Source organism: Gadus morhua, chromosome 8 (assembly GCF_902167405.1).
Source record: "Gadus morhua chromosome 8, gadMor3.0, whole genome shotgun sequence".
NCBI classification, from domain to species: domain Eukaryota; kingdom Metazoa; phylum Chordata; class Actinopteri; order Gadiformes; family Gadidae; genus Gadus; species Gadus morhua.
Window position 1 is genome coordinate 1,699,914 of NC_044055.1, and position 15,131 is coordinate 1,715,044.

The 15,131-nt window shown below is 47.7% G+C and overlaps 1 protein-coding gene across 14 annotated transcripts in view; it reads left to right on the top strand.

Moving 5' to 3' along the window:
• Positions 1-15,131, top strand: part of fubp1 (far upstream element (FUSE) binding protein 1) — an 18,453-nt gene continuing 3,322 nt past the window's right edge. Inside the window, exons 1-18 of one of the 14 annotated variants that reach the window (XM_030364855.1) lie at positions 7,880-8,037; positions 8,479-8,602; positions 9,229-9,264; positions 9,366-9,414; positions 9,527-9,573; positions 9,686-9,757; positions 9,846-9,903; positions 10,009-10,171; positions 10,264-10,362; positions 10,464-10,577; positions 10,680-11,022; positions 11,149-11,309; positions 11,429-11,580; positions 12,112-12,188; positions 12,692-12,835; positions 13,209-13,283; positions 13,848-13,910; positions 14,815-14,969. In XM_030364855.1, coding sequence (XP_030220715.1) covers positions 7,945-8,037; positions 8,479-8,602; positions 9,229-9,264; positions 9,366-9,414; positions 9,527-9,573; positions 9,686-9,757; positions 9,846-9,903; positions 10,009-10,171; positions 10,264-10,362; positions 10,464-10,577; positions 10,680-11,022; positions 11,149-11,309; positions 11,429-11,580; positions 12,112-12,188; positions 12,692-12,835; positions 13,209-13,283; positions 13,848-13,910; positions 14,815-14,969 — 2,025 coding nt within the window. In that variant the 5' untranslated portion in view covers positions 7,880-7,944. Of the gene's footprint in view, positions 235-1,282; positions 1,314-1,424; positions 1,472-1,582; positions 1,655-2,172; positions 2,231-2,329; positions 2,493-2,583; positions 2,683-2,783; positions 2,898-3,536; positions 3,693-7,879; positions 8,038-8,478; positions 8,603-9,228; positions 9,265-9,365; positions 9,415-9,526; positions 9,574-9,685; positions 9,758-9,845; positions 9,904-10,008; positions 10,172-10,263; positions 10,363-10,463; positions 10,578-10,679; positions 11,023-11,148; positions 11,310-11,428; positions 11,581-12,111; positions 12,189-12,691; positions 12,836-13,208; positions 13,284-13,847; positions 13,911-14,814; positions 14,970-15,131 lie in introns of those variants that run through there. The other 13 variants (XM_030364856.1, XM_030364859.1, XM_030364857.1 and 10 more) reach the window with 13 other exon arrangements.

The following is a 15,131-nucleotide window of genomic DNA, read 5'->3' on the forward strand; positions in this document are numbered from 1 at the left end:
TAGGGGACCTGATGGGTCGTCCCAGAGCTGCGTGCTGCAGTCAGGTGCACAAAGATCACCGAATGCGGAAGTACTACGCATCAGCGCGATAATCCCATATTGAACTTCTGCCGCCTGGCACGAGAGGAGAAAGAGCACCAGCCATGGCAGACTACTCAAACGTGGCGCCCCCGTCCTCACGTGCCCGCTGGGATGAACGACCCGTTAAAAGACGCGCTTCAACGAGCGAGACAGGTATACGCTTCTTCTTTCTTTATTTTTTACCACTTGCGACATCGAAGTTAAGAGCTGGTTATGGTTCACACAACGCTATATGACCACGCAGACGCTTTGACGCACTTTACGCCTCGTTCACGCCTTGTTCACACTACTATGTGTCCGTCGACGGATGACCGAGGCCGTGTCTGTCAGGGGACTAGTCTTCTTAGACGCATACTCCAGCCAATTAAATCATTTCCCTCTACAAAGCCGATGTGTGGATCTAAATACAAAGGTCGTAGTCAGGTGACTAACAACAATCCTATCGATTCAACATTTCTTAAAAAGTATATAACAGCCGGATTTTTCCGGTTTCTACCTGCTTGCTATGCAAAATGGATTCAGTAGTCACTTGGAGTGCATTTGCATAAAGCCTTGTTCACAGTACCTCCGTCGGTAGACGGATCTCATTGACTTTGCATGGGGCGCTCGCGAAATGCATCGTCGGTCCGTCTGTCCTCCATTCTGCTCTGTGGCCTGCATTAAAAAGTTAAGAAATGTTCAACCTTTCAGATCGCGGTTATGCAAATACCACGCGTCTACTGGATCGATTTTGCAAGAAGCAGGAAAGATCCGGCCGTTATATTTGTTTAAAGAATTGTGGAATGATAGGATTGTTTTTTAGTCACCTATTTCTTGTGTCATCTTTTGTATTTATTCCACACATCGGCTTTGTAGCGGGAAGCGATTTGATTGGCTGCAGCATGCGTCTACTAAGTCTACTGTTTGCACACTTAAAGAACAGAAACCACTGTCTTATTTTTTCGAAGTGCTCCCTGTGACGTCTAAACATATTCGGTATTCAAGGCGTTATCGGTATTCATTTTTCAGAAATGTGCTTCTGTTCCTGGGGTTGGGTGAAGCCTGGTCATGTTTGTTAGTAGTGGGAATAGGCATGTTCTCATGTTAGCTGTTTCTCCTCAACAGACCAACCAGAGACAAAGAAAATTGCACCTATTGACTGACAATGTATCTTTTCTTAAACTTTCAATCCAATTATAGTACTTGCTCCTTTGTTTTACAGCCTTCTCGGGTGAATTGGGCAGGCCCCTAAGGTAAATATAGGAGCAACATTTTCCACTTCACTTTGGATTCTACTTATTTTATCATTGTTGACTTTTGAAGTTTCACAATCCCTTATCGTACTTCTTTCATTTGTTGATTAGGTCCGCATCGGAAGACTTCAACGTTCCCGATGGCATGGTTGGATTCAGTGAGTAAAATACATGACATGCATTTACAGTCATTTGTAATGCATTTTTAATCTACCCCTTCAGGCAAACCGTATGTTTGTTTTGTAACGCCTTTATCTAAACCCTTTCAGTTATTGGGAGAGGCGGAGAGCAGATATCACGTATAAAGCAGGCATCTGGTTGTAAAATACAGATCGCCCCAGGTAAACACACTTCTACATTTACATGTTAGCTTCATACCAGAGATGTGCAGGAACCTGTGTTATGATAGACGATGCTGAACCCAAGAGCAGACAGACGATGTTGAAGGGATAAAAAGGGGTTTATTGAACAAGGTGGGAAGCGGGTAGTGGATGAGGGAGCCGGGGGGAGAGCGAGGTGGGCGAGCTGGAGAGAGTGCCGGGTAACTGCAGGCAGAGGAACAAAAGTTTGATGTGGTCCAAAAACAACAAGAGACTTGAGAAAAAGAGCGAGGTAGCAAGTTATACTAGAGCCAGGCACGTATAGTTACCACGGTAGTACGATCTGGCGCCGACAGCAGGGAATCCAAGGGTTTATGAAGGGGGTTGATTGGGGATGAAGACCAGGTGAGCATGATTGTAGATGAGGGCCAGCTGTGAGGTGAGACAGACAGGAGGAGTGGCAGACCAGGAGGAAAACACAGCAGACTGCTGACACCACAACAACCTGTATACTAATCCTTTTCCTTTTTGTCATGCAGACAGCGGCGGCATGCCCGATAGATCGGTGACATTGACAGGATCCCCTGACGCCATCCAGTAAGTTCTCCTCCACATGTTTTTTTTTTTTATTATAAAGTTGGGACGTCATCACAGTGGTTGGTAGCATAAGCTAATGTCTTTTCAAACTCCTTATAGGGCTGCGAAGAGGCTCCTCACAGAGATTGTGGGGAAGGGTCGCCCAAGACCAGCATTCCACCACAACGAGGGCCCTGGCATGTCAGTTCAGGAGATCATGGTCCCTGCTTCTAAAGCCGGCTTGGTCATTGGCAAGGGAGGGGAAACCATTAAGAGCCTTCAGGTTAGTTGTCAACCTTGGATGCTTAACAATCAGTCTTAATTTCTCTATCTTCAACATTAACTCAACTTTGTGTATATTTGACATTAACCAGGAAAGAGCCGGAGTTAAGATGGTCATGATCCAGGAGGGACCTCAAAACACGGGCGCAGACAAACCTCTCCGGATTTCGGGGGAAGCTTTCAAAGTTCAGGTTGGTGGTCCTACCAAAATGTGTATTCGATGCAACCTGGCCATTCCCTTAAGTAGCGCCATGCTGATGTCACCTGTACTAACCATCCATGTGTCTTTCAGCAAGCCAAAGAGTTGGTGATGGAGCTGATCAGAGACCAGGGGTTCAGAGAGCAGAGGGGGGAGTATGGCTCTAGGTTGGGGGGTGGTGACAGCTTAGATGTGAGTAACATTGAAGTAATGCCGCGTTTCCACTGCAGGGTGCGGAACGGATCGGATCGCAAAGGGGCGGTAGGGAGGGGGCGGTATAGCCCAGCTCAGTTCCGAGGTCGCGTTTCCACCGCCGACAGTACCCTTTGTGGTAGGCCGGATGTCGATCGCCGCGGCAGCTACGTAAACATCGTAAACAACGTCTTCCTCCGCAAGAATGCAGACGAACGTCTCCACCTCCTTGTTCGCCCAAGCAAGCTTTTTACGCGACATGTTAATTGTAAAGAATAATACCTCGAGGCTACTGTTTGTTTGTTTTTATCCCCGCGTCACCCGGAAGTGACGATTCTGTCGACCAATCAACGGAGGGGGGGTGTAGCTAGAATTCCAGGGTACCCTTTCAGGCGTCTGGTCTCGTTTTGGGTACCGCAACGGAGGAGTCCCTAGAATGGGGTCGGAACGGGTACGGCAAAGTCCGGGTCACGCCCACTTTTGGCGGTGGAAACGCGATCCGACCCGCACCTTTGCGATCCGATCCGTTCCGCACCCTGCAGTGGAAATGCGCCATAAGTCAAATCGTTTTCTAATCCACCATCCACTTACATCGGGCACGGGGTGACAAGAGGTTTCTCCTGACCGCGGCTGCTACTCAATGCCCCCCCCCAGGTCCCAGTGCCGAGGTTTAGGGTCGGAACCGTCATCGGTAGGAACGGCGAAACGATCAAGATGATCCAAAGCGACACGGGCGTCCGCATCCAGTTCAAACAAGACGACGGCACCACGCCGGAGAGGATAGCCCAGATCATGGGCCCGCCCGAGCAGGCCCAGAAAGCGGCCGACATTATCGCTGAGATCTTGAGGTTTGGTGAGATGCACTATATTTGCAGAAAATGTTTGGCCATTTTAAAAAAAAAATAGAATTTAAAGAGGATATGCGTTGTCAAGTTTCGACCGTGAGGGTGATCCACAGTTGATGCGTCATATGCAGACATCGATGTCGTTCGGACATCAGTAGAGTCAACGGGGGTTTAGGGGGGGGGGGGGGCTTGCAAGGGGCGGGATGTGACCAGGGACTAAGTTCGCAACAGACGGGATCAGTGCTGCCGCTGTCACTAGTTAGTTTTGGTATGACCACAGACAGTATGGAGGCAGAACAGGCAGAACTCATCGTGATCAACTTAAAGATCTCCTACTATACTACTTTTCTGGTGTTCATTTCTTATAAATTACTCCTATAGCGCAACCTGACACGATTCACAGCACAAAAAACGATGTCGATTTTCGGGAAACTCTTCCTCTCATCCGGGCGCTTTCAGCATTCTGTCAACACTCGGCTTCGTCCTTCTCCGCCCCCTCGCCCCCCTCCTGCCGACCCCACTCCTTTGTGATTGGTTACCTTCCGGAAGAGCATGTTGCAGCATTACCATACATGGAACATTCGGATTGTTCTACGTAGATAAATCCTGGAAATTTGAACAAGTGAATGGCGACCGGCGTCCCTAGTGTTTAGCGCTCTGCACAGCCCCAGACGGTCAGCAGGGAACACGTCTAAATGCATGTACATCATTATTTGACACTTAAATCATTAAATCATTATAACAACGATAGGTCATAAAAGTTGAAAAAGCATAATAGGTGCTCCCTTAAATGTCGCCGCAACGATGCATCATATATTCTAGGGATGGGCATGATTAATTGACGATCGACTAATTGATCATTAAGAATTCTGTTGATGACGTACATTTATCATCGATAAAACTAATGCTAAAAAATATCTTCACACAGTGTGTCGTTTTACAATTACCGTACCATTCGCAGTGTTGTTCAGCAGAGAAATAGTCCGCCAAAGACGAATGACTTGCTTAGAAGCCCGACACGCTGGGGTTGATAAGTAACCGAGTGATAAGATAGACGTGAATCAGGCAAAGAATCCACTTTCCTTGACAGCGGTCCAGTTATGTGTGCATAAAAGTACAGACGGACCGATTGCGAACCACTTCAACTGCTGATGCCATCTCTCTAAGTAAAAAAGTAGCCACACCCATCCCAAACCAATCGGAATAAATGTATAAGCCTAGATGTCGAATATAGCGGACTACACCACCTCTTCTATTCCTCATGGAATTCTATTCCGATCAGAGAATTGTATTCCGAATAGATCTATTCCTATCATGCAATCCGGATGTAGGCCTACTCTATATGGCATTTACAAAGTTGGTACCTTGTCCCTCGCACATTCTGGTGTATTCTCATGGAGTTGTATGATCATATTCTATTCCGATTGAGCTGTTCTTCCACTTCTGATCAGACCAGAAGTGTCCATGTAACGAGGGAGAATTAACGATCAATTTTAATTGCATTTTGAAGTAGTTCATTTTTATATTGAAATATTAATGATTAATCGAAAATGTATCGTTAATTCTCCTGACGATCGACTAAGACAATTTAATCGAATGCCCATCCCTAATATATTACGTTGTATTCACAACATCCGAAGCATTGATCGATGAAGGATTGGAGCATGAGTAAGGGACAAATGTAAACGACGAAGAAGAAAGGAGTTGTGAACGACTGCGTTTCCGGAGAAAGAGAGCGTACTTTTTTTCTTAATTTCACATACAACAAACACTGGTAAAATGTAGTTGATTCTGTGTTAAACTGTGAAAACAGGGAGTGGAAGGCCAGGACCCTATATTGTTCAGTTAACTGTTGTTAATAATAAAATAAATATTTTCTATGTACGCGTGCAACTGTGAACTCTTGTAGGCCTATTGTAATTTATTGTATGTGTACTTTTAGGGTAATGATAATACCTATCTTTAAGCGTTCACCATGAATGACTCGAAAAGCAGTGCCAACATTTAAATATTTTCTAACAATTCAGTCGAACAAAAGGCAACAGGCTTATTATAATTTAGGTTGACACTCAATGACATGCAAATGCACACCAAAGCGTCATCAACACGCCCAGAAGTGGTGTGAGATATACCGACTTTCTATACCTCATTCACATATAAGGTAATTTACATTTCCTATGGATAAAATATACCTCAGAGGTAGTACTTTTTCAGGAGATTCCCAGAGTACCAATTTCTGGACATGTTGTTCACTTCCAACACACGCCCATCAGGAGAAAAGTCTGAGAACATCAAGACTACATGTATGTGTGATAGCAGAAGAAAATGCCTAGGTGAATTAGAAAATGTAATCCCACGAATAAGGGATTCCTGTGCATAGAAATGCCTGTGATCTTTACATTCTTTTTGGAAAAGGCATCTGCTAAGAACCATAACCATATTTCAGTTAAATTCAGCTGAGGGTTGTATAGCCAATGCAAAGATTTACTATTTGAGTGTGGATGAGTTGAGTTATGGTTGGACAGTAATCAGACACTGAACATAGCAACCATCAACTTCAGTCTCTTTTCTTCTCTTTATTGCACAACCTTTGAAATATTATCCGTTTTCTGTGAGTAAGGTGCGTGAGGTAGTTCAACATGCTTCTTAAAATGTAAATCACATTCAATACTAGAAAATGCATTTCCTGCAGAAAATGCGGTGAGCGCTGTAGTACAAAGTGAGGTTGAAAATATGTTTTAAAAAAGCCTTTTTTGTTTTCGTTTGAGATTAATGTCGTCTGGAGGCGCACACAGCTTTTGGCCGTGATAATATGTGGATCCGTCCTACAACAGCGACTCCCAGCTGTTTTTCCTCAGGTTTGTGTCATTTGCCTCTGGAGAAGTGAGCAGCTACCCACTGGCGGTGATACGAACACAGCAACAGGCCAAAGGGTACATGACGCATATCTATTTGGACCAATATACAGACCCAGATGTGAATGCCATTACATTGGCAGCATGTAGATCTGCGCCGTGGACATGTTCTTGTATTATTTAAACTTTAACACTTTCTTTGGTATGAATGGTTTGCAAACGAATAATTTAAGCCAAGCTGCATATTTTTGTTTAAACATAAGACATATTGTTTCATATTTAGTGTGTCTGTCTCTTCCAGCTTTCTGCGCGGTTTCCCATCCCAGCTCAAGTGTATTACAAGGATTTACTGGAATCGCAAGGCACGGACTGAGAGGGTATTATTACAACGGCCTGGGAGCCAGCTTCATCAGGGCAGTTCCATGTGCTCTGCTGAACTACACGTTAACCAGGAAATTAGAAGTTCTGTTTGACTCCACATTGTCCTGAGTCATACTTTATTATATTCATGATGATCGGGGAATATGTGTTTTTGTCAAAGACCAGCAGGATGTACTCGTGTGAAATCCACATTTAAGATCATAAAGGATATAGGCTGGTGTGGTTTCATTACATTATTAATTCAAGCTATACTGTTGAAGCCCTGTGAATCATTAGGAGCAGTGGCGTAAATATCGACGGTGCAACCGGTGAACTGCACCGGGGCCCAGACGGCGTCACGCTTCAGGGGCCCATGAAGGAAGGAAAAAATATATATCGCCCAGGGCGGCAAATGTGTCGTGGGCGCCCTCTGGTGGCGCCCTTAATTAATTAACTAAATTATACGAAACCCTCACCGTAGGACAACGCGACCACCCCCCCCCGCTCGGAAGTCCTGTTCAGGGGCGCAAAAATAAACATTTCCACCCGGGCATATCACCATGATGTTACGCCACTGTTTAGGAGTTGAACGAACAGTGCTGTAACCAGACGCGTGGATGTAGCCTACTATTTGAAGTGTGTGATAATGAATGCCTCACATAAGTATGAACATCTCCAACTTTCGGGACAGACATTTCAACAAGGCATTCTCCTTTCTTTTCTCACCCAGTTTGGAAGCACGGATATACGACTCTCAATAAGCACCGAGTACTTCTATAGAGGGCTATCTATATCACATTGTTATGTATAAAAGTCGTTCGTATCGATCATGATGAACAGAGAGGTATCGACGGGTCACGATCAGCCTCGGGGGGGGGAGGGGGGGTTTGGGGAACGGAATCTCCTTGAGCTCGCGATGAGTTGAATTTGAGCGCGAGACTGGGCGTGAATGAATACGGCCATCTTCTGTCGCCGGGCACGAGAGGAGAAACAGCACCAGTCATGGCAGACTACTCGAACGTGGCTCCCCCGTCCTCTAACGCGCCCGCCGGGATGAACGACGCTTTCAAAGACGCGCTTCAACGAGCGAGACAGGTATCGGCTTCGTATTTTTTCCCACTACTTGCGGCTTCGAAGTTCGGTTTTTAAATGGTATTTAAAGCATGAAAAGGACCGCGTCAGCTTACCTGCTAACGTCATGCAGTATCATGCAAGGCTAGAGTAATGGGCTAAATTGGTTAGCTATCGTTTATTTTTTTCTCCCGTGTTTAATGGAAAATTTTGTTTTTTAAATGTGGTACACGGTTCGCGATGAATATGTGAATTTTGTTTTAATCCGTTCGAAGCTGTGTTGGTTAAATCCTGTCTATGCAACGACGCAACTTGGTAGCTTGCTAGCTAACATGGAAGTAACCGCATTCTTTTGTTGGTTTCGTCTTCCGGGAAAGCACGTATGCCGCCCTTTGCGGCTTGCTACCTTTTCAATGTTCATGAACAGTTTGGTTAATACAATTGTTTTAATTATCTAATACATAGATCGCGGCTAAGATCGGAGTCGACGGCGTTGCTGCACCTACAACAAACGAGTTTGGCTACGGAGGCCAGAAAAGGCCCCTGGAAGATGCTGGTGGGTATTTTCCCATGCCTAACCTCAATATAGGTCAGTGGCCTAAATTGATACATTGATAGTTCTCCCCCCACTTAACATGCTTGCCTGTATGAAATGTGACAAAGGTAGTGTATTTCGAGATCCACACGCCTTATTTTTCATTGAGTATGGTACATTGCGGAACGCTGTGACTCTCATGCTTTTCAATTGCCCGAAGTTCTTTATTTAAATGTGTGCTTTTGCATGGGGGGTTGTTGTTGGAGGTCTCCGGTTATTGATGCCAGGTTGGGGCTGGAGTAGAAAAGAGGGCGTGTTTCGGACTTGTGGTCATCTTGATTTATGCTGCATGCATAATTGTTTATGTGCAGTTATCATGATTCTTATTGGACATTAAATTGTTACGTTTAAAAACAACCAGGGATTCTTTTTAATTGATTAGACATTTGCTCGGGCAGGGTAGGCAGCTTATTTGTGTTATTTGTATGCACACTTGAAGAATAGAAACCAGTCTTTTGAAAGTACTCCCTGTGACGTCTAACCATATTCAATATTCAAGGCGCTGTCTGTATTCAATTTTCAGAAATGTGCATCGGTTCGGTGAAGCCTGGTCATGTTTGTAAGTAGTGGGAGTATGAGTGAATAGGCATGTACTCATGTTGGCTGTTTCTCCTCCACAGACCAACCAGAGACAAAGAAAGTGGCACCTAGTGACCGTGAGTACACTTTCATCAACTTTAATCCAAAATATAGTACGTTTGTCTTCCACGACCTAGCAATGACTACATGTCTTCTGACTTGCTCCTTTGTTTTACAGCCTTCTCGGGTGGAATGGGCGGAATGGGAGGAATGGGAGGTCCCCCAAGGTAAATATATGGGAAACATCTTGCACTTCGTATTCTGCTTATTTTATTATTGTTGATGTAAGACTGTGATGTTTCACAACCCCTAAATGTACATCTTTCGTTGGTTGATCAGGTCCGCGTCGGAGGACTTCAAGGTTCCCGATGGCATGGTTGGATTCAGTGAGTAAAATGCATGATATACACACACACACACTTGTATTGAATTTTAATGTACCTCTTCAGGCAAACGGTAGTCTTTTTTTTTTTGTAACGCCTTTATCTAAACTTTCAGTTATTGGGAGAGGCGGTGAGCAGATATCCCGTATGCAGCAGGAATCTGGATGTAAAATACAGATCGCCCCAGGTAAACACACAACTACATTTACATGTTAGCTTCATACCAGAGATGTGCAGGAACCTGTATACAAATCCTTCTCCTTTTTGTCATGCAGACAGCGGCGGCATGCCCGATAGATCGGTGACATTGACAGGATCCCCAGACGCCATCCAGTAAGTTCTCCTCCACAGGTTTTTTTTTAATTATAAAGTTGGGATGTCCTCACAGGCTCACACTGATTGGTACCATAAGCTAATGTCTTTTCAAACTCCTTATAGGGCTGCGAAGAGGCTCCTCACAGAGATTGTGGAGAAGGGTCGCCCAACACCAGCATTCCACCACAACGAGGGCCCTGGCATGTCAGTTCAGGAGATCATGGTCCCTGCTTCTAAAGCCGGCTTGGTCATTGGCAAGGGAGGGGAAACCATTAAGAGCCTTCAGGTTAGTTGTTTAGCATCCAAGCTTGACAATCAGTCTTAATTTCTCTTATCTCCAGCATGAACTCAACTTTGTGTATATTTTACATTAACCAGGAGAGAGCCGGAGTTAAGATGGTCATGATCCAGGAGGGACCTCAAAACACGGGCGCAGACAAACCTCTCCGGATTTCGGGGGAAGCTTTCAAAGTTCAGGTTGGTGGTCCTACCAAAATGTGTATTCGATGCAACCTGGCCATTCCCTTAAGTAGCGCCATGCTGATGTCACCTGTCCTAACCATCCATGTGTCTTTCAGCAAGCCAAAGAGTTGGTGATGGAGCTGATCAGAGACCAGGGGTTCAGAGAGCAGAGGGGGGAGTATGGCTCTAGGTTGGGGGGTGGTGACAGCTTAGATGTGAGTAACATTGAAGTAAGTCAAATCGTTTTCTAATCCACCATCCACTTACATCGGGCACGGGGTGACAAGTGGTTTCTCCTGACCGCGGCTGCTACTCAATGTCCCCCCCCCCAGGTCCCAGTGCCGAGGTTCGCGGTCGGCATCGTCATCGGTAGGAACGGCGAGATGATCAAGAAGATCCAGAGCGACACGGGCGTCCGCATCCAGTTCAAACAAGACGACGGCACCACGCCGGAGAGGATAGCCCAGATCATGGGCCCGCCCGAGCAGGCCCAGCACGCGGCCGACATCATCTCCGACCTCCTGCGTAGCGTCCAGGCCGGCGGGCCCCCGGGTCACGGGGGGGGCAGGGGACGGGGCCGCGGACAGGGCAACTGGAACATGGGCCCCCCCGGAGGCCTGCAGGAGTTCACCTTCACTGTCCCCACCATGAAGACCGGCCTCATCATCGGCAAGGGTGAGGACCCTCGCTGCTCGCTGCTCGCTGGCCGTTGGGCGGGGGAGTGGGTTCGTCTCGAGGGACGTGGCCGTTTCCTTTTGGTGTCTGTGTTGTGGGACTAACAGGCCGTCCTCTCGTCTCCAGGGGGCGAGACGATAAAGGGCATCAGCCAGCAGTCGGGGGCCCGGATCGAGCTCCAGAGGAACCCCCCGCCCAACGCCGACCCCAACATTAAGATGTTCACCGTGCGCGGCTCCCCCCAGCAGATCGACTACGCCAGGCAGCTCGTGGAGGAGAAGATCGGGGTGAGACTCCTTGAGAGCGCTTCCTAAGCTGCTGGATGACCAAGAGTCGTGACCGGGTTGTGATGGACCAATCGGAAGTGTCTGCTGATAATCATGCATTCGGGGTTCATTTGTTTCAGTGTCCGGTCACCCCAATGGGAGGACCCCATGGTCCACCTGGGCCTCACGGAGGACCCGGCCCCCACGGCCCCCCAGGGCCACCAGGCCCACCCGGTGCTCCAATGGGGCCCTACAACCCGGGACCCTACAACCAGGGGCCCCCCGGTCCACAGTGAGTACTCGCTTCTGCTTGGCCTTCTACTCATCCCAGCCATCAGCTCATAGACCATGCTTGCATGTATAAGTAAAATAAGTCTTGGTCACATCAAAGTGTTGCTCAGAAATAGACACTCATCGACCGGGACTTAGAACACGATACAGATAAAGAGATGAACACAATTACAATTAGGGCATTTAGCAGTCGCTTTTATCCAAACTTCCAAAGCAACCATGCAAGGCGACAGCCAGCTCGTCGGGAGCGGTTAGGGTTGAGTGTCTCGCTCAGGGACACATCAACGCTCAGCTAGGAGGAGCTGGGGATCGAACTAGCAACCTCTCGGTTACAAGACAACCGCTCTACCTCCTGAGCTAAGCCGACCCAACGCGACACAGTGGCGTCCTTTGACAGGATGCAGACAAACACAGAATACATGGATAGGTTCAGTATGATGGCAGACACAAATGTGAATGCATGTGGAATAAAAACGATCAACGTGGAAGGTGCTGAAGTGTTGATCCTGATGGTGTCTCTCTCCCCCCCCAGTGGTCCTCCGGCCCCCTACCAGCCTCAGGGATGGGGCAACGGTTTCCCCCACTGGCAGCAGGGCCAGCCTGACCCTAGTGAGTCCTTAATCTGGATGGAGTGAACGACCTGCTGTGTGTTACCTCGATGGGGAGAACCACCCCAGTGATGATGTTAACCTATTGAAGTAGAATGCAAAGGGGGAAGTCCTCTGCTACATGATCTCACCGTGACCTTAACTGCAGAGGTGTGAACTAGAGCTGGGCGATTAATCAATTTTTAATCGTAATTTTAAATATCATAAACAAAGATATTGAACTAATTTTTATTTATCAAGTGCACCTATTTGAAACGGGTATTTACAGCACCTTCTTTTCTGAGGTTTCCTATTTCATAGTAACTTCTCTTTAGATAAAGTAAAATATAAACATGGCAGCATGCGCTGACAGAACGGCGGGTGTAGAGTCTGTGGTAACCATAAGCATCCGTTTGAAAGAAATCAGATTTTACTCTTAGGCCGGCCCGCCCAGCCCTAGTATGACCTATGAACCCTGTCGTCGTACGCCGTCCTCCACGGGTCGATTCTTACGTTCTGCTCTTGGTCACGATACATGTCCAGACAAAGCTGCTGCTGATGCCAACGCTGCGGCGTGGGCGGCGTACTACTCCCAGTACGGCCAGCAGCCCCAGGCCCCAATGACCCCCACCGGCGGAGCCCCCGGAACCACGCAGTCCAACGGCCAAGGTAACCCCCCCCCCCCGCACACACACACACACACACACACACACACCTGGGCGTCTGTAGAGGAGGGCCCCCACAGAGTAGCGCAGCCCTGCCTTATGTGCCTCCCGTGCCGCCTGGTCCTCCTATTTTCCGACCAGTGTTCAATTGGTAACTTGTCTAAATTCCTTCCTCCGCTATCAGAGCATCTCCCTTCTTTATGATTTGGCCTGCCCTGTACTCTTTCCATTGCCCCCCCCCCCCCATCCAGGTTAGTTTCCCTCACTTCTCTAGGTCTGAGCCCCTGACCTGAGCAGGTGGAGGACATGCTACCATTTAATTCCTTCTTTCTTCCATAAGGGAATGGTGACCAATCACGTTGTACCGTCTTTAACAGGTGGCTCGCAGGCGCCCGGTCAGAGCGGACAGGCAGATTACACCAAGGCCTGGGAGGAATATTACAAGAAAACGGGTATATCACCGTAGCTCCAGTGTCCACATCCTACCCAGTCTAAACCGGGCCCCCCCCCTTCCTGTTGCCTATCAGCAGAGACATGGGAGCCGGGCGGGGGGGGGACCAGAGCTGGGTCCTCACCTCCTAACCTGCGCTGTTTAGACCGGTGCAATGTGTTGCTTTTGGTTTCAGCGCTGGGATTTGCAGACTCGCTCACCCTCTCCATTTGACTTAAGAGTGGCGCTTGTCCCTAGAACTAACCCTAGTACTCAATCCGGGCCATTTGAAAACCGACGGCAGAAACCTGTCTGGTGCCCAACAACATGACCCACTAATGCTGTATGTCCCCAATGTGTCCATCTAATCTGATCAAATGTACTGTTGTAATGGAAACACAACCCCTTGTTGAAGGAAGGGTGTTCTGCTTGACCTTATTTCCATATATAAAGAGGATCAAAATGTACTGTTGCAAACGCAACCCTTTATAACGACCTGTTGTTGAGGTGGCCGGGCCTTGGGCCTGAGACCTGGTGGACTGGATGGAGAGGCAGCGGTTTAACGGTGGTTTTTACCTTTCTGCAGGCCAACAGAGTCAGCAGCCCCAGGACTACACGAAAGCATGGGAAGATTACTATAAGAAGCAAGGTAGGACCGGTTCCATGTCTGCCTAAAACCAAGGCTCATCATCGTGATGCACGGTGACGTGCTGCTGTTCTCACGGCAGCACCTGCTATAGGACATCAAATTCAAAATGATTGTCTCCATTTTGGAAGTGTAGGAGCCCAGTAAAGTTATTGGTAGTAATGGTGTTTTTGATTTGATTAGAAATTGACTGTTAAAAAATATCTGTCATTATGGCGACGTGAGACGGTTGCTTTCTCATGCGAGACGCGACAAAACAAAGTCTAGCTATAATTATACGCCCTATTTCTTTGGTTTAGGATCTAACATTGCAACTCTTATCGAGTCATCATAAAATGGCAAAATGCTTAAAAGTATCGGCTGCAAAAACTTTGGATGATGCACCTCCTCCAATCACTTGTTGGTTAGTCACCCATCCAACGGGCGGCCGTGTCCTGGCAGCACTCTCACTTCAGTAGAGTGTGGCCCCCACAGCCGCCCCAGAGCAACAGAGGGTTTCTGTCCCGCCACTCTGAGTACCAGTGGTGGGTTCGTTCCCCATCTCACAAACCGAGCCCGTTAAAGCCGTCTTGCCAGTAGGGCTGCTGCTCGATTATGGAAAAAAAATCATAATTCGTGCTTATTTTGGCCAATATTGAAATCATCGATTTTATTTTTGAGTTGGAAAACATGATGTATTTATTCAGGATGTGACTCCCAAAAGAAACCTTGGAACCGAGAACTAGATAATATACAGATGTTTCCAGCTGTTCTAAAACATTTAATGAATAAAAAAAAATATTTGTGTGATCGTAGTATACCGTAATCAAGTAAAAAAAAAAAAATGTAGTGTGTTTGTGCCGAACCAGGCCGCCGCTGGCCGGTGACAAACGTGTCGTAATCTTTTCCGTTTTCTTTCCCCCCGAAGGTCAAGCCGCGCCCCAGGCCACGGCGGCCGCCACCGCCCAGCCCGGAGGCCAGCCGGACTACAGCGCCGCCTGGGCCGAGTACTACCGCCAGCAGGCCGCCTACTACGGCACGGCCAGCCCCCAGGCCATGGGCGGAGCCCCCCAAGCCCCCCAGGTACGCCTCGCTCCATAACCTGCACCAACTCGTCCTCAGACCCGCCCCTCCCACCCCCTCTCCTCTACGTTATGTCTTAAAGTGTCTCCTACTAACCCCCCCCCATCTCCCCTAATGACCCACCCTGGTGTTCTCCTAAAGAAACTGTACCCCCCCCCCCCT